Source organism: Lagopus leucura, unplaced genomic scaffold (genome assembly GCF_019238085.1).
Source record: "Lagopus leucura isolate 7727_CA_CO unplaced genomic scaffold, USGS_WTPT01 Super-Scaffold_100001, whole genome shotgun sequence".
Lineage (NCBI taxonomy): Eukaryota > Metazoa > Chordata > Aves > Galliformes > Phasianidae > Lagopus > Lagopus leucura.
Window position 1 is genome coordinate 68,353,579 of NW_024962262.1, and position 19,276 is coordinate 68,372,854.

The window sequence follows — 19,276 nt, forward strand, 5'->3', positions numbered from 1 at the left end:
AAAGGCACTTATCTTCTGTGTGTTAAATAAAAGGCTCTAACAGGTTTCATGAATTTGAGTCCTTAATCCATTTTGATGCTGAAAATACATCTTTTTCTGTCCCTTATTACATTATGCATGTCCTTGCTAATGACCAAGTAATTTTGTAAGTTTTCTTTGAAGTGGAATCATGTTCCTAAGCAAAAGGTGGAATTATGAGCTGTTAGCTGGATCACAGGCTGTGGATCAATTCTAGACTGGGCATTGTGGTCATGCCAATAAAACCAAGGTTGCCAAGAGAGGCATAGCTGTTGAACAGGAGGACAGCAAAGAGAATCTGAGGTCTCCCTGTGTGGAAAGACTTATACACGGAATAAATAATAATTATGCTTTTCCTGCAGTAGGTCTCATTCCTCCCACAACCTCTTCCCATGAATTGCAGGCTTTTTGTTTTCTTTTCTTTCCCTAAGGTTTTTCACTTTTTTTTCTCCTTCTTCTCTGAGAGCTCATGTAGTCACCATGTCCTTTGTTTCAGGGATTTGTTATTGATCTATCTCTACATCCCACTTCTGCTTGAAACTTTTTGAAAACAAACTGTGCAGTCCAGGTTGTTGGCTTGGTTGATGAGTGCTCAGTGATCTTAGGGTTTGTACTTTTTATCGTGCACTGACAGTGAGTGTTCCTGGTGGGGATTTGTGCTTTCTTTGCTGTAGGTGTACATTTCATATGTATCAGAGGTGCTTAGGGAACCCAAAGGAGTATTCGGTAGAAGATAAAAAATGTGTTACTGAAGAAGTGAATTGATATTAGAGGACACTGCCCCAGGAATTTAATATTAGTCTAGAAGAGGGATGTGTGCAGCTTCTTGGATACTGCCAGCCTTCGAGTTTGAGGAGTCAGCCTGAAGGCTTTTCCCCTTGCATCTCGTGTACTGTTTCTGTCCCTTAGTGGCTGTGGAGGCAGGGTCAGAAAGGAGGGGCTCTTCCCAAGAGCCTATCTGTGGACTCTGCAATCTTGCAGCAGTTTTGTCAGAGGTGAGAGGGAGAGCTGTACTGAGGAAAGGCCAAACATTTCTTTAGATGTAGTTCTGACAATCATTCATTCTATCATATGTGATCCTCACCATGCCCAGATGAAGAGATTTTTGGCTGTCTGTTTACCACAGCTGTCGGTTCAGTTTGGCTCCTTCTTCAGGTTTCCAGGATACAGCTTGGGCTGGGTTAAGGAAAAGTAGGAAAGTGATTTATCCAGAAGGGGAAGCTGCCAAGGGAAAGTGGAAGTCCCCCTGAGGGATTTCATGAGCTGCTGTGCTCTAGATGGAATTTTTCCAGTATGTTTGTGGAAAAATCCCACATGCTAGATGCTTTAGAAACTGTGTTGCTTGTTGTGGGCAGGTTTGCTTTGTAGTCTTGGTTTATTTGAAATTCCAAATATATAATTAAAGTTTATCTTTTCTTTTATATATTCATTCTCTCCCATCAGTTAGCATGGTAAAATGAGCTGCTTTGATATCAATCAGAAACTTGTTTGTATCCTGTCACTGAAAATCTGTAACTTCTGGGTGTAGTTTTTTTTTGCCAGACTTTCTTTCCAGCCAGATTGCTCCGTGGCTGCTCTCCCATAGTTCATAAAGAGCATTTTTTGGATGAGAAAAGGCAGATGTGCTGAGGTTCTGTCTTTCCAGAAGGGGCAGATAGCTTTGCTTTTTTACACAGGTCCTTGAAATTTTCTGTGCTTCATTTTCACCTTCTTTTTAGCAGAAGACCTTAGAATGTAAAGGCGTTCATGCTTTGGTATAGTATTAACCTCCTCATATGACGGCAGTCCTCTAAGTGCGTGGCTGCAGCACTCAACTCCACCTGACAGCAGTAAATAAGGACTGGTTTTGCTTATTTGTTTGCTTACCATTTTCAGAGCAAGGTAACGTGTGACAAAAGATGAGCATTTTTTTAATGCGGTGCTTCACATTCACCATTCTAGTCTTCTCTTTCCTTCATCTAGCTTTAACGTTAAGAGATTAACATTGTCACAGTATGTCTCTGTAGGTCACTGTATATCTGCAGTCCAGGCATGGGAATCAAAGGCAACCCCAGGTACTGCAGAGTTACTTCAGGCAACCCCAGGTACTGCAACCCCAGGTACTGCTAGGTTAGACCTGCTGGAGGTATTTAGCATGGGGGGGGTGCACACCAGAGACTCATACCTTAAGGAGCTGCTGCTACAACTGTGCATGCTGTATATGGCCCAGGAGCAATAGGAGTTTTATTCTTGAAGCATAAGAAATGTTTTTTCTGCTTCTGACGCATAGATGGTCTCAGTACAGAGGCCAGGAGCCAGGCTTTTTCCACAAGCTGACAAAACCAAGGTACTTGTAGATGATAGTTCTACATAACTTTATTTTTCAAAGTAATTTGATTTCTTCATGGCTTCATAAACATAAAGACACCATTGAGGTTTAAATACCCTATTTATTTCATAGATATCATCAAAGATATTAATAGTTAAATCAAAAAGTCAGTAAGGTTGGAGAAGGCTGCTGAGATCATCTAGTCCAACCATCCACCTATCACCATCATGCCCACTAAACAATGCTCCTAAGCAAAATTTTCCATTCATGCAGTGGTGTTACCACTTGTGCTATATTTTTGTAGCAATGGCTACAAACTGCAGCTTAACTCTGGGCAGAGAGAAGACAGATCTTGGATGGCACAGCATCTTTCTGAGGCCTTGCTAGTCGTGGAACTACAGTGCCTGGGGATATAATTTCTTTGGATTGATGTGGGATAACTAATCCAGGCAGGCAGCAGGATGCAACTCTGAGGTCTGCAGGAAAGTATTCAACATGCCAGGAAATGGGAAAAAACAACTAGATAAACTCTGTGAGGCGATCAAGCAGCCTTGTGTTTGCATGGGAACAAAGCCAGAAGGCTGTTTGCCTTTCAGTTAAGAAAACAGTAGTTCCCAAAATAATCTACCCAGAACACTGTAAACTTGCTTAAAAATGGACTGTTGCAAGATCTTGGCTGTTTGCAGCAACCTTCTCTGTGAAGCATGTGACCAGAGCTCCTGTGCCTAGCTGGAAGCTGATATTAAAAACCAATGAATAGTTTACCAACCCCATGCCATATGGGCTGGATTAGTCCCTGCTATGGAGGAACTTATGTGAACAAAGAGATTTGGCTCTCTGTCTGGTGGACAGTGGGAATTTCTCTCCTGGAACTTACAAGAATGGGGCTTTTGTCCAATTGGCTCTGACCTGTTACAGGTCCAGTCCCCTGCACAAGAAGTTAGTGAGCCTGTGAACTGTTCCAGGCTCTATAAATTCTGTCTCAGCCCCTTCCAGGTCAGTTTATATTGCATTTTTCCAGGTTTTCCTCCCCTTGTCTTGAATCTTACTAGAGTTATGAATTTTGCATGCATAAGAGAACAGAAAATAACATTGATTTAGACTGTATTCATTGTCATTTGGCAGTTGGTAGTTCTGAGAGGGTTAAAATACACTTTCCTATTGATCTTCTTGACCTTTGCCATGGACCAAAGATCAGACCAGTGAAATGATCATTCTTTTTTTTTTTTTTTTTTTTTTTTTTTTTCAAATAGCAGTTAAGTGAATATCCATTGTGACATACCAGTGGCCTAGACTATAAGATTTCTTGATTAGTTCTCAATGGATTGTGGTCATGGTGATTCAAAGCTAGTGTAGTGTTGGACAATTTGCAGGAAGACATGAGGCAGGCAGGCAGTGAGCAGGTTCTCTCTGCCCCAGCAATCATTCCATCTGCAGCCATCTGCAGGATAGGTTTGAGAGTTTCTGAACCTGGAACTGTTTATCGTGGTAGAGTCAATACTGGGAGTTGGAAAAGTTATGGCACAAACTCCATCACAGAATTACCTAGTGATACTTTTCTTGGGCTGTTGTTTCAAGAAATGTAAGGGATATGTTTCACTGAGGAGAAGAAAAAAAGAAAAAGAAAAAAGGAAAGAAGCCTTAAAAGTTATTTATTTTACTTTCTTTTAAAAATAAGTGCTGCTGCTTTCTTGTTGTTGTTGTTTTCTCTTTCTGAGTTATGTGAGCCAAGGACAGGGCAAGTGTTTTCAAATTACATCACTCCATTCAAACACTCTCTTGAAAGACTTAGAACATCTTTACTCAACAGTGAAAAACCGTGGGAAATTTTTCAAACTAAACAAAACAACCCTGAACTGAGGGCATTTTTTTTTCTTTTACAGTATCACCATGACAAGATTTCAGTAATAACTCATATTTACCTGTTAGCATTGCTCTTCACCTCTTCTTAAGGTCAGAATTATTAGTTTTAAAGCACATAGAGGAAGACGTTGATGCCACCTGCGTTCCTGACCAGCATTAAATAAACTCTGACAGAGTGCTGTGCGATAATCTTTAAAAAAACAAAATGTTGTGCAGTAAGAAGAAAATAATTTCTTAAGTATTACTGCTTTGCATAAGGATTACCATGCTTGATACAGCATCAGTTTGATACAGTAGAAGCTAGAGCATGCAGTTGGCCACATTGAATACATTTTTTTGATCCATTTTTCTGTGTCTGAACATGCAGTGAGGAATAGGCTGCCCAGAGAAGCTGTGGTGCCCCATTCCTGGAGGTGCTCAAGGCCAGGTTGGATGGAGCCCTGGGCAGCTGAGCTGGTGGGGGGCAGCCCTGCCCACGGCAGGGGTTGGGGTGGGTGGGCTTTATGTTTGAATGCTGCTTAGGGAAAAGGAAAGGAGCATTCCCTTACTGGTAGTTTCTAGGAACATTTTCTCTGTTCTGGCTGTGGCAGAAATTTGTTTTGCATGCACACACGTACCTGGAGAAGGCTGGAGCAACCTCCCTAGCCAACTTGTACATATACCCAGACTTCCTCATGACTTGGTCCCCTGCCCAAGTACTCCTCTTTCTGCTGTTGCATCTGCTCTGGGGATGGCGAAAGTTGACCAAAATGTGAGAGTTTGGCGTTTCTTACTTCTTTTCTCAAGTCTGAAACTTCAGTATGCTCTCTAAATTTCATATTGAGCCATTTATTTTTGTTAAGATCTTTGCAAAGAAATGGTCTGGAAAATATCAGAAATCTGCATACAGTTATCAGTGGGGAAGACTTTGGTGGGTTGGTATGGCATACGTGTTGCACAAGAAGCATATTAAACACAGCATAGCACCACAGCTCCTACCTGCTATGGTCCAGCATGTTCCCTGTATACTGCCACGTGACCTGTGCAATCTTTTGACACACCTGGAAAAGCAAATATTTAAAAGTTCTGGTGAGACATTTGCACTTGAGTTACATGGGAAATGGTTCAAAGCAATTTAATGAGAGAAAATGCTGCCTGCTCATCCAATCCTCTTTCAGATTAATATTATCAGAAAGAACCAGCTACTGTTAGATTGTTTTGCTTATCTTTATATCACAGAATTATCTGTAAATGGTCTGTATTCCTGTTGCAACTGTGTGTCTTGAGCATTGTAAGTATTGATAATATTTTTGCAAGTGTGCAGTTTTTCTTTCTGCAGCCTAAAATCTTCCTTTTTGGCAAAATAATTTTTGGGGGTCTATTTTTCTCACTAGACACTTGGAATAATAGAGATATGTTTATTTTATAAAGGTGGAGTGTGTCACAAAGGCACTTAGATAGTTAGAAAGTTTAAAATGTGTGCAGTTTTAAACATGCAAATTGTCCAGCAGGCAGGTAAGCATATTCTGTGATATAAAGATATGTTAGTATGTGGTAATGAAGAATGCATAGGAAGAAGGAATATCACCTCCTTGGTCATTGCCTGACTCTCCAAAGCCCAGAATTTGACAATCTGTCCGGGACAAAATAAAAAAACAACAGCTGTAATATCAGCCCAACATTTTTTTTTTTTCTTCATACTTAGCTTTATGCATTCAATTGTTAGCACTTTTGGGGCCAAAAGTTTGACTAAGTGATGACTTTGGGAATTCTGTGTTCATGATTAATGTGGGTAGGCTTTTTTGGTGTCTCTGTTACTTATGTTACTTATATTCTTATTTTAGGGAAAGTCACGTCAGTTCACGGGTATTAACCCTCCAACATGGAATCCCTTAGTGTATCTGGATTACAATAACTTCTGGAGGACCATGGACAAGATGGGAAAAGAGGTAGGCTGTGTTAATTCCACCTGTTTTTTGTAATGCCTACGTCACCATAAGAAAATCTGCCTTGTTTATATTTTTTTCTCTGGCAGACTTTTTATTGCTTCTTTAATATAAAAAAAAATAATAATAATAAAAAATAGAACAGTAACTCTAATCGGGAAAGAAATCTAGATTAACCAGAAGCTATAAGCTATGGCAGGGCTTTCTCACCAAGAAGGTAGAAAAAGATCTGATTGTCTAAGATATCTGAAAAAAAAAAAGTACTTTCAATGTATGTAGTTAATGTTTGTACTTTCTCATGTCAGGGAAAAGCACTACACAAACTAGGAGATGAGAATTGCAACTGGAGGTCTTCCTGTGTACAAAAGAGTATCCCTTGGAGAGTTGTACTGTTTTTCAAATATTTATCAGATGCTTTATGGTTTATCCAGGGGCCCCACCATACAATGACCTACAAGTATAGTGTATATTTGAAAAGTCATGGCAGTCAGGTGAATTCCCCACTGACTGGAATAAAGGCAGTATCACATCCACTTTTAAGAAGGGTAGAAAGGACCACCCAGGAAACTACCAAACTGTCACCCTCACCTTTGTGCTGGGGAAGGTCATAGAATAGATCCTTCTGGAAGCTATGCTAAGGCACATAGAAGAGTGGGATGTGATACAAGACAACCAGCTTGCCTTCACCAAGGGCAGACCTACATGACTAACCAGGTGGCCTTCTGAGATGGTGTAACTGCATCAATGAACAAGAGAAGAACCACTGATGTCATTTATCTGAACTTGAGTACGGTCTTTGACACAGTACCCTACAAATCTTTCTTTTAAATTTTGAAGATAAAGATTTGGTGGGCGGACTATTCAATGAACAAGAAATTGATTATGAGACTGTACCCAGAGAGTGGTGGTCAATAGATCAATGTCAAATGGAGATCAGTGACAAATGCTGTCCCTTGGGGTTCAGTACTGGAACCAATGTTCTTTAATATCTTCATCAGTGACATTGGCACTGAGATTGAGCGCACCCTCAGCAAGTTTACAGGTGATGCCAAACTGTGTGGTGCAGCTGACACGTCTGAGGGAGAGGATGCAACCCAGAGAGACCTAGACAGGCTCCAGTAGTGGGCCTCCATGAACCTCATGAGTTCAGTAAATCCAAGTGCAGGGTCTTGCACCTGGGTCACCTGGGTCACCTGCTAGCACCTGCTAGCAGTACAAGCTAGGGGATGTAATGATGGAGCACAGCCATGACAGAAAGGACTTTGGGGTACTGGTGAATGGCAAGCTGAACGTGAGCCAGCAATGTGCCCTCACAGCCCAGAAAGCCAACTATGTGGGCTGCATCCAAAGAAGCCAACCATTTGGTCTGCATCCAAAGAAGAGTGGCCAGCAGACAGGTTTATCCTGCCCCTCTGCTCTGCTCTGGTGAGACCTCACCTAGAGTACTGCGTCCGGATGGGGAGTCTGCAGTATAGGAGAGGCATGGACCTGTTGGAGCATGTCTAGAGGAGGATCATAAAAATGATCCAAGGAATGGAACAGCTCCCCTGTGAGGACAGGCTGAGAGAGCTGGGGCGGTTCAGCCTGGAGAAGAGAAGGCTCCGGAGAGACCTGATAGAGACCTTTCAATATCTAAAGGAAAAAGGAAGCGGACAGACCGTTTAGCAGAGTTTTGTTGTTTTTTTTTTTTTGTTTTGTTTTTTGTTTTTTTTTTCGATAAGACAAGGGAAAATAGTTTCAAAGCAAAAGGGGGAAGATTAAGACTGAATATAAGAAAAAAGTGTTTTATGATAAGGGTAGTAAAGCACTGGCACAGACTGCACAGAGATGTGGTGGATGCCCTGTCCCTGGAGACATTCAGACTGGACGGGGCTCTGAGCAACCTGATTGAGCTGTTGGTGTCCCTGTATGTTGCAGGGAGTGTTACCATCTGGACTTCAAGGGTCCCTTCCCACAATTCTATGATTGTATGAAGTTACTGTTACCACAGCAAAGTTCATTTGTTGTATGGGGTTTAGCACAGTCAAATTTGTACACTATACTATACGTATTTTTGTAAAATAATATGTATTTTAAAAACATTAAAATGTACAACAGTATACTCAAATGTCATGGATTATCAACAAGAATTTAACTGTTTAAACATCATTTAATAGTATCTAGACATTTTTGATCTGTCTGTAGTTAACAGAGAGACATAAGGGTCTTCAGATATCTGTCTTATAACTCTGTGAATGTCTGGAGAAGGAATTTTTTTTGCTTTGCTTTTAGAGGAAACCAAGACAATTAAATTAGAATACACACCTCCCTCCTAGATCACTAAAGGCCAGGTGAGTCCCAACATAAGGATATGATTCATTAATCAAAGTCAGATTTAGTTCTCATGATACAATTCATACCCAAGGGTATGAAATATAAAAGCTACTCCATTCAGTGCACTTGTTTCAACCTTACAGCCATGAACAGAGAACAAAAACAAATCTTGGGGCCAGCAAAACAGTCAACTTTGTGCCACAAACTAGCTACGACCTGGCAATGATACAGTACTGAATTATTTCTTCAATAAGTTGCTTCTGTCTTTAGATTCCTCCTGAAGCACCATGGGACGCTCCACATGCTGAAAAGTGGGACAAAATGACCATGAAAGAGCTGATAAATAAGATTTGTTGGACCAAGTAAGTAACTCCTTGCTTCAAAATCAAGCCTAGAATGACAGTTGACCCCTAGCAAATTCTGGAATACAGTTGCATGAAGGACCTGCTTGTGCTTCCTTTGACTTCAGATGGGGCACAATCAAATCTCTAGTGGGCCATGCACTCTTGGGATGGAGGGGTAGCAAAAGCCTTTGGGAATTGAAAGGACAGATTAAGCCCAAGAAGATGTAAGTGTGTCAAGCAGATGAGATGTGGTTCATACCAACAAAGGCAAGGATGGTAGTATAAGACAGTGACAATGTAGAAAAAGAAAGGTAATATGGGCAGTACATTGAAGCATTAACAGTTCACACTGCTGTAACACACAGTAGCTCAAATAAAACAAGATTAACATTTGTTCCTTTTTATTCAGTGCTATGGAGGAAATTAAAATGATGTTTCTTTTCTTAGTGTGACAAAAAAATAAAAAAAAGGGTACTGGAAAAATAGGACTGACTCAAAGAGGTATGAAACTTACCAGGAATTTGGAAGAAGTCTTTGTAGAGGAGTTGAGAAGTATTACTGTATGATGTGAAGCCTTGTAGAAAAATTCCTGTGGTCTTCAGTGCAGTTAGCGGTTTAGTTATAGGGAACAGACAGAGAAGATGAGATATAAACGTCTATGATAAGCATGCACTCAGCTGGAACTGACATAAAACAGTAGCTATTTAAACAAGTCTTTTGAAACTCTTTTGAGAAGTTAAGGGTGTGCCATCCACAAATAATAAAGAAGTAATTGCCAGTCATTTGAGCAGGCTAAGCTTTATTATCAACATCTGTTTTTATGATTTTAGTGCCTTTGAGCTCTATTCACAGACCAGATACTTACAGAGTACAATGCTTTGTGAACACAACAGAAATATATTGGCATTTCATCCCAAGTGCTTACAGTTTAGTCTGAGAGACAGCAGGTGTATACACAGGCAATGAGAGGGCAGGAGATATTTGAGATGAGACTGATCTTATTGTACTGTTAAGTGCTGAATGAGGATGTGTGGATGACAGGGTAGTACGCGGTGCTTGTGTTGGCTGGCAGATATGATTAAAGATGCTAGAGGAACTTGAGGTTTTCTTCTGCAGACCCACGTGGGAGTGACAGCATGTGCTCTTTTTAATATTTCCACTTAACTCAGTTAGAGAACATACTTTTCTTTGTCTTTAGAAAAAGCAAAGTGTAAGTAACTCCACTTTGTAAGTATGAATGAAGGTCACTGGCTGGCGTAGAAATGGAGCTAGAAAAAGTGAAGAGTTTTTACCCAGCCCCATGGCAGACTAGGAGAATGATGCTAGCTGTGACATCTCATACTTAGTTATAATGTGCGTCTGCTTTAGCCCTTGAAATGAAACAAGGTGGTCTTGTTGCCTTTTACATTCCTTGCTGTGTTGTGCCTGAGCTGGGCCAGGAGCTCTGTCTTCATCCCTGCTGGCCTCTTGCCATACTTGTCCAACTCTCTGCCCATTGCAAAGCACCATTCTTCTGCTCCAAGGAGCTGTCCTCGAGCATCCGCAAGTTCTGTTGGGTTCCTTTGCCCTACCAGGTAGTTTCCCATGGGATCCTGCCAGTCGATTCTTTGAGGAAGCTAAAATCTGCCCTTCCAAAATCCAGGGTTGTAATTCTGCTGTTTGTCTTCTTCTGCCAAGGTCTTAGACTCCACAGTCTCATGCTTACTGCAGCTAAGGATGCCTTTCACCTATGCCTCATCCAACAGGTCTTCCTTGTCTATGAGTAGCAGATCCAACAGTGCATCTCCCTAATTTGTAGGATCATTGCCCAAGTTAATATATTGCTTAGAAGATGTGCGGTGCATTTTATATGTCTATGAAGGACAACACTGTATGAATAGAAAAAGGAACAATGTTCAATGTGGAATGATAACAGCTGGAAATACTCTTTTCTTCCTATCCTTTTCAATTAATTCTATTTATTAGGCAAAGAGAAACATGCTTATGCTAGCACCTGTATCCCTGCATGCTTTGCTGGCCCTATGCTACTCTGTACTACTCTCTTGCCTTGCATTCAGTACTTTTTGTTTGTTTGACTGTGCTGTGTTTACTTTTTCATGCTGACTGTGGTTTAGCGCTGTGCCTGCAGCTTCCGGGCCAAAACTTTCCATTTGAAATTATTTCACTGTGTTAAATCTTGGTCTGGCTGCATGTGATACAAGATACAGTGATTTAGACTTTTTCTTGTTCTCTGTTGCATCGTAGTTTTCTTTACAATAAGTTTCATGAGCTGTTTCTCTGCAAGGTCAGTCCCCTTGAGCCACCCTTTCTGTTCCAAGTGCACTGGCTCTTCCTCTTCTTTTTTTTACTGTTCCTCTTAGTCAGGAAGTCAGTGAAGTGTAAGCAAAACTGGGTTTATAGTGATCTCTGTGGGAAAGTGCTCCTCTGCAAGGCTGTTTCTACTTTCAGTGGCTATCTGACTCTGCAGTATTAATAGATGTGCACAGTGGGAACATATTGAAAAACCTCTTTTAGATCTTCAAGATAAAACAGATTTTTTTAAATAGTTAAAAACTGTACTGCCTTAAACAGGAAAGCTCTTTTACAGCATTTTCTGTATAACTTTGGTCGAGATTGTAACATAAGAATAATTTGTTATGTGTCATAGGTCAGCATGTACTGAACCTGGAGACTCTCTACACATTTCTCAGGTTACAGCGTTTTGTACGTCAGTGTTTTCAGGATGGTTACAGAGGGCTCTTGCATGCATGGTGTCTTCATATCCTTGCTAATGGACTAGAGGTGACTGGACTTCATGTCCAGAGAAATTGGGTTATAAAAGTTTGTAAGTTATGTATTGGATTTCTTTGAGCTACTTACAGTGTTTAACTCTTAGTCTCACAGAAGCAGTGTGCAGCACAGTCGTGTGGAAGATGGGGAATGTCTTGGCAGTGTGTCTAGTTGAGGTCCTAAGGGCCAATTAGGCCTTGGAAACAATGAGCCTGAAGAGTACCCTGTGGAGGGGAAATGCAGAAGATTTTCACTAGCACGTTACCAAATGCATTCTACTGTTGAGAAAAGTATATGTTTTGATGAAAGAAACAATGAATGGAAAACTAGTTAAGAAGTAACTGAGGTAAAATGAGTGGGATTTAAAATTGCATGGATGAATGTTTTGGGAGAAAGGGAAGGAGATCTTGATATAACCAGTGAGGCCAGTCAGCCTCACCTATGTCTCTGCAAAGGTGATGGTACAACTTGTTCTGGATGCCATCTCCACGCAATTGAAAGAGAAGAAGATTATCAGGAGTAGTCAACGTGGATTTACCAAGGGCAAATCATGCTTGACCAACCTGATAGCCTTCTGTGATGTCATCACTGGCTGGGTAGATGCAGGGAGAGCAGTGAATGTTGTGTACTTGACTTCAGCAAGGTGTTTGACACTGTCTCCCACAACAACTTAGGAAACTTAGAAAATGTGGGATAAATAAGTGGATGGTGAGGTGGATTGAGAACTGGCTGTCTGAAAGAGGTCAGAGGGTGGTCGTCAGCAATCAGAGTCTGGTTGGAGGCCTGTGACTAGTGGTGTTCCCCATGGGTTGGTACTGAGTCTGGTCTTGTTCAACATCTTCATCAGCGACCTGGATGAAGGGATAGACTCTACCCTCAGCAAGTTTGCTCAAGATATAAAACTGGGAGGGGTGTCTGACACACCTGAAGGCTGTGTTGCCCTTCAGCAGAACCTGTACAGACTGGAGAGTTGGGCAGAGAGGAACCTGATGGGGTTTAACAAGAGCAAGTGCAGTCTTGCAGTTGGAGAGGAATAACCACGTGCATCAGTACAGTTTAGGGGCTGACCTGCTGGAGAGGAGCTCTGCAGAGAAGGCACTGGATGTCCTGGTGGACAACAGGTTGGCCATGAGCCAGCAATGTGGCCAAGAAGGCCAGTGGTATCCTGGGGTGCATGAAAAAGAGCTAGGCCAGCAGAACAAGGGAGGTGATCCTCTGCCTCTACAATGCCCTGGTGAGGTTACATGTAGACTACTACTGGGCTCCCCAGTTAAAAAAAGACAGGGGTCTCCTAGAAGGAGTCCAGTGGAGAACCACAAAGATGATAAGGGGCCTGGAGCACCTCCTGTATGAGGAAAGGCTGAGTAATCTCGGTCTGTTCAGCCTTGAGAAAAAAAGACTTGAGAAGGGATCTGATAAATGTTAATAAATATCTGAAGGGAGGTGGGAGGCAAATGGATGAGGCCAGGCTATTCTCAGTGGCAACAGGACAAGGAGCAATGGCCTAAAACTTGAACATAAGAAGCTCCGTACTAACGTGCAGAAGAACTTCTTTATAAGGGTTACAGAGCACTGGAGCAGGTTGCCCAAAGAGGTTGTGGAGTCTCCTTCAATATTCAATACCTGTCTGGATGCCTACATGTGTGAGCTATTGCAGGGAACCTGCTCTGCAGGGGGTTGGACTTGGTGATCTCTTGAGGTCCCTTCCAACCCTTACAATTCTGTGATTCTGTGAAATATTCAAGCTTCAGGCTGAAAATGAGACACATACACACCATTTTCGATTTTTTTGACTGTAGGATAGCAACCCTTCTAAATAAGTAATAATGAAAGCCACCAGCATGTCACATTTATTCACTATCCGATTCTGCTCCTGTGTTTCATGCAGAGCTGTTAAAGACTTTGCCACCCTCTTCGTGAATGTCAACGTCACGTCTGAGCCTCATGAAGTCTCTGCTCTCTGGTTCCTGTGGTATGTGAGGCAGTGTGGTGGCACATCCAGGATATTCTCTGTCACCAATGGGGGCCAGGTACGAAATGTCTCATGTTCTTTCCCCCTTGAAACCAAAAAGAGCAAGTGGAGTGTTGTATCTGTCCAACTGTGCAGTTAATGGAAGAAGGACAAAACATCAAGTTTATGTGGCAGTTATGTTCTCACAGGGCTGAGCAGCCGTCTCAGCTCTGTGCAGTGAGATTTTTTGTTAGCAAAGCTTTGGGATAAACTGGGACAATTTAATTAATTCTTCCTTCCTGCATTCAGTGCATCACAGTCCTTTAGTTACAGTTCTGTTGCTTTTCTTTATCTGCCAATTTGTTTTCCATGAGATAGTAATCACATTTGAATGTTTGTCAAGAGTTCAAAGCAAGCGTGCTTCAATCTGAAATTCCTATTTATTTTTTGTGAAAGTCTCTAATGACAAGAATTGGAAACAGCTTGTAAAATGACCCTCCATCTTGAGACAGCTTACATGGCAGCATGTTTTTTGAGTCCTTGAGACTTTTTCATCTTGTTTCTATCAGGATGCAGAACCTCATGTTTTTTATGTGATTGTTCTTGATGAAGTTTCAGAAAAGGAAAGAGGGAATCTGTCAAAATAATTGGGATATGGTATGTTAACGCCCTTCTTTAGCCTACTTCAGTTAACACTGCCTCAGAAGATATGTGCAGTATTTCAGACTTAAGCCAGGAACTGCAAAAGCAGAGAGAGGTCCATGCTTCCTAGTACTAAAGGTAGGGAAACAAAGAGAGAAGTTGCCTGGAGGGATGTGAAGTCCCCATCAACGTCTGTCCATTGTGGTGAGAATAGACAACTGTGTGTTGGGAAGGAAATAACCAAAGCTAATGCTGCCCTCAAATAAGAGCAAGAGTCTTCCTGCCCAGTGGCCTCTCAGCTACAGTTGCTGTTCCACATCAGCAAGTGCTAGATGTTGTGGTAAGAATTAAAAGTAAGATGAATTCCAGGACACTCCTAGCTAGACAAGGTGTGGAGAAAGGAAAACAAGACTGAAAACAGTGCTTCGTGTTCCTTGAACCTGGATCTATCAAACTGTCTTGGTTTCTACCTGCCTTCCCTCATCCTGATCAAAATCAGCTGAACAACAGCAATGAGTGTTTCTGACTTAACAGCCAAGATGAGTCTTATAAAAATAACCTCCCTGCCACTACCTGTATCCAACATATAAAAGTGAACTGCTTGATATCACTACAGTGACCGGCAGATGAAAGAGGATCAGTGATTCCAATGACACTCTACACGGACATCCCAAAAAACAACTGTTGCAAATTGTGGTGTCTTCCCAGGGGTGAATAAAACTCATTACATTCCACACTCGTGGCCTAATTCGGTTCAAGATCTGTCTTGCTCCTGCATTTGTAAATAAATACTTCAGCTGTGTGGATGCACGCTGGTAGTTTTGTCACACTTAAGGGTTATGATAGCACTGTGACAGGCAAAATACTAAAAACCTCTTTAAAATTAAGTGATTTGTTTAAAGTAGGTAAATTACCTGTTTCATGTTTCTTTGTTCTGTTGGCTTCATGAGCCTCCAAACTGGCTAGCTGGGAAAGCCATTGCAAAAATGCTTTTGGTATCATTCTCCATTGAGTTCGAGGCTTAGGGATTAGCTCTTCTGAAAGTCTGCTGATTTGATCTGCAGTTTCTTCATTATGAACAGAAGTCTTTTTCAATGTCACTGTGACTAACGATGGTGAATTTTTGTTTTGTTGTGTTCTTCCTCTTTTTTTTTTTTTAGGAGAGGAAGTTTGTTGGGGGTTCTGGTCAGATATCGGAGAAAATAATGGAGCGCCTCAAAGGCAGGGTTAAACTGGAGAGACCTGTGGTCTGTATTGATCAGACAGGTGATAATGTCATTGTGGAGACTCTAAACCGTGAGACATATGAGGTAATTTGATCAGAATAAAAGAAGAGTATGCATTTAGTGGGGAATACATCTGCTGTAGCTCTTAGCCAGATGTAATCAGGAAGTACTCATTTGTGAGTGTCTGTTCCTCAGACTGTCCTGACAGACAATCTGTGAAACCTGCTTTATAGATTTATTTATGGCTCAGTCAGTCTTGGTGTTTTGCAAATTGCTCATTATTCTGCCTTGTCCGTCTTAACATTTTCTAGACTATATGATTTTACACTTTAAACATTGAGACTATTTCAAATGAAGAAAAATAAGGTTCCTGTTTGTATCTAAACTTGTGGTTTGCGGGGGATGGGAGGGGAAGGGAAGGAAGAGGCATTTTATACTCATTTACTAAGATTTGAAAGATCAGCTGGTCACAAACTAAGCAAGACCAAAGCTCAGCCCCCTCACACAGGGAGGTGCTGTCAGTGCAATGATAACATGCAGTGCTACATACAGAGCCAAGCCTGGGTGTAATGATTCAGTGTCATCCTGAGCCCTGAAGCAGAGCATCCTTCGTCACTCTGGTCAGAGACAGAACTGTGGGAAGGATGGAGCATATTCAGGAAGGCTGAAATCACCATTGCTATTGCTTATCCTGAAGTAGTATCCTGTGAATATGCACAGAAATTATGATGATTATTTTTTTAACAGTTTGTCATTTGGGTAAATGTGGATCATATTTCCTTGGGAGGAGTAAAAGGCACTTTTAACTATGCTTGTCGCATTCCCCAACTTGTATTCTGCCAGATTTCATCTCTGGTCCTGTAATATTCAAAAAGCTGTCAAGAATCACCTAATCACAAAACAATGTATTTTTCCCTACATTCTTTTTCCCAAATGGCAGAATTCTTCTGGTCAAGAAGCTTGGGAGTACTTGGCTTGGGAAAGCCAAGTACTAATGTCAAGTGTGGGAAAGTTGTTAACAGTGAATAAGAGCATCTTTAAAATCATAGAATAGAATCACAGAATGGTTTGGGCTGGAAGGGACCTCAAAGCCCACACCACCCCAACCCCTGCTGTGGGCAGGCCTGCCCCCCCACCAGCTCAGGCTGCCTTGAGAACCTCCAGGGATTGGGCACAACATCTCCTCTAGGCAGGCTATTCCAATGCATGTGTCCTGCAGGACAACTTCAGTAAGAGGCAGTGCCTTGTTTCTACTGACTGTGTTTTACCTTTCAGGGCAAGTATGTAATCTCTGCTATCCCTCCTGTCCTGACAACAAAGATTCACTTCAAACCAGAACTGCCACCAAAGAGAAACCAGTTAATTCAGCGTTTGCCTATGGGATCTGTCATAAAATGCATGATGTACTACAAGGAAGCCTTCTGGCAGAGGAAGGGTATGTGAGGAAGGTGAAGGACTTGGGAGTCCAGTGCTCTGCTAATTTTGAAGCTCTGCTGTCTGTTGGAATAAATCCAAGGAGGGATTAAATGCGAAAAAAAAAAAAAAAAAAAAAAAAAACTACATTAAACACACGGAAAAACAAAAAGTAAAGCTCTTTGGGAAGGAGAGCTGTTTTTCTAAGCTTAAGCATACACTTCATCTCAAAGCAGAATTCAGACCCAAGCAGGGTCCCAAAGCTCTGAGCTGATGACTGGTAGAAGCCAGATTTCACAGTGAACTAAAGCTGAAAGCTGCCAAGCCACCTGCAGCACACAGAAACAGAGGCCTGCAGTAGGAAGTCCTTGCTGGGACAGTTAGGGCAGCCAGAGAGAATTTATAGCAAATCACAGTGAGAGCTTTAGGTGCGAGCAAGGCCCTTCCTTGGTTACATGCCCGTTCTAGGAACTTGATATCTCAGAGGAATGGAAAAAGTAGGTTACCTTTTTGTTCAATTTGGGACGTATTTTTCCCAACATTTGCAACATCACACATTTCTCAGCTTTAACTGTTAATAAATGATAAAAAAATCAGTTACCGTTTCCAGAAACATTTATATGGACAGATTAGTTTCATAGAATCATAGATTGGCTTCTGTTGGAAGAGACCTTAAAGATCATCTAATTCCAACCTCTCTGTTTCCACTTCCTGTATAATGATTTGCCCTGGTCAGGAATGTTTCTCAATTGACAGAATATAATTTTGCATGTTTAAAGACATAAACCAGTAATTGAATGGGAATAAAAAGAAGTGTATGCAGGTTTATGCGTTGCCATCTCTACAGGATTTTTTGCATGGTCATCTGAAACACGTCGCTTGGAATGGGGATGTGATACTTGATTAGATTGACCATTACTGTTACTGGACTCCAGTAACAGTACACTGTCTGTGTACAGAATTACCCAGGGCCAGGTGGAAAAGAGAAGGAGGAACTGTTGTAAGAATGCTTCAGACTTGTAGATCTTTTTGGTGACTGGGGATCTACTGTACAATTCTTTTACTGATAGTTTCCCCTGTTCGCTGCTGTCAGAAGTAGTGATCACCACTGAGTCTTTCTGACAATCATTTTGTTTTCCTTTCTCCCCTTAGGTTGCTGTGCTTCTCTCTTCATTGATGATGAAGAATGTCCAATTGGAATTACCTTGGATGACACGAAACCCGATGGATCTTTTCCTGCCATTATGGGGTTAGGAGCTCTAGCACATGTGTATTTCTTTTGTGTAAGGAAGCCAGTGAAAGAGGAAGAGATGGGAATAAGATTCAAATCAGTTATGCCCACTCCCACATCATTCATAGATAGAGTACTTCCTACATCTCCCTTGTGCCCCTCTAGCCTATGTAAGCTTTCATGTGAGAGAAAAAAAAAAAAACAATAAACTGCTACAAATATCCCCCCATACAGAGACAGTTGTGGGGAAAGGGATGCTGAATTAATCTTTGCTCATTTTAATCAATCAGATAGCATTTTGCTGCTGACTAGATTTAGAAATAAATCCTTTCCTTACCTAGTTTTGTGAGCTTGTATTCTGCTCACGTTGGTCCTCGTATTTAGCAGCTGGACCAAAATGAAAATGCAGTTGTTCAAGACATCATCCTTTGCCTCCTTTCCTCATCAGACTGAGGAGGGACGAAGGGGATTGGCTTGTGGTTAAGTTCGGCAGCAGCTGTTCAGTGAGGAAATCAGCATTCTGAAGAAACTGCCAAGTAGAAGAGCTGTAGTTTAGACAAACAGATGAGAAAATATGTAGCAGTGTTTATTGGCTTTTAAAATAAGGTTAAGCTAATATGAACAAACAATTTTTACAAATATTTCCACTGTAATCTGAGGAGAACTTCCCCCCCTGCCCCCGCCCAAAAAGCCAATATAAATGTCAGGCAACTAAATGTGGAATATTTGGCAAGACAGCTTGCCAGTTCTACAGAACTGCACGTGTTTATGGGCATATTCAAAGCTTAACAATTTCTGCCCTGAGAGCAATAAACCTCCTCCAGACCTCAAAAGGCAAATGCTTTCATGCTTTCTTCTTGTGGACTTCACTGAGCAACTTTGGTGTAGAAACCTACTTCATCTCCTGCATATCTCCACTGAAGTCAGAGAAACTAATCACCAAATCTGTTTCTTTCAAATTGAGAGAATATCAGTCCCAGTTCTTACAAAATCGGCCATGGTCATGCCAGAGCAGCAGGCATTTAACAGAGCCAGTCAGCAGGGGCAGTGGTATGGCAAACTGCCTGTAAGGCATCGAAATCACGAGAAAACTCAGTCTGAGACCTTTTGGATGAGAACTAGGTGTAAGAAGGGAGCTGGTGCAAGCTGGCTTGTTAAATGCTGTCATTTCTCTCTGCTCAGTTTGTGGATAACTTTGCTCTCCTGAATCAGTGGGGATGAAGAGCTCATTCCAGACGAGAATGAGACCAGCGCTGGCAGCTTTGCAAACACG

General features: G+C 41.6%; 1 protein-coding gene across 1 annotated transcript in view; it reads left to right on the plus strand.

Moving 5' to 3' along the window:
* Positions 1-19,276, plus strand: part of LOC122177671 (amine oxidase [flavin-containing] A-like) — a 46,031-nt gene that overhangs the window by 19,540 nt on the left and 7,215 nt on the right. Inside the window, exons 4-9 of the mRNA XM_042867296.1 lie at positions 6,013-6,117; positions 8,698-8,789; positions 13,429-13,570; positions 15,294-15,443; positions 16,635-16,794; positions 17,925-18,021. Coding sequence (XP_042723230.1) covers positions 6,013-6,117; positions 8,698-8,789; positions 13,429-13,570; positions 15,294-15,443; positions 16,635-16,794; positions 17,925-18,021 — 746 coding nt within the window. The remainder of the gene's footprint in view (positions 1-6,012; positions 6,118-8,697; positions 8,790-13,428; positions 13,571-15,293; positions 15,444-16,634; positions 16,795-17,924; positions 18,022-19,276) is intronic.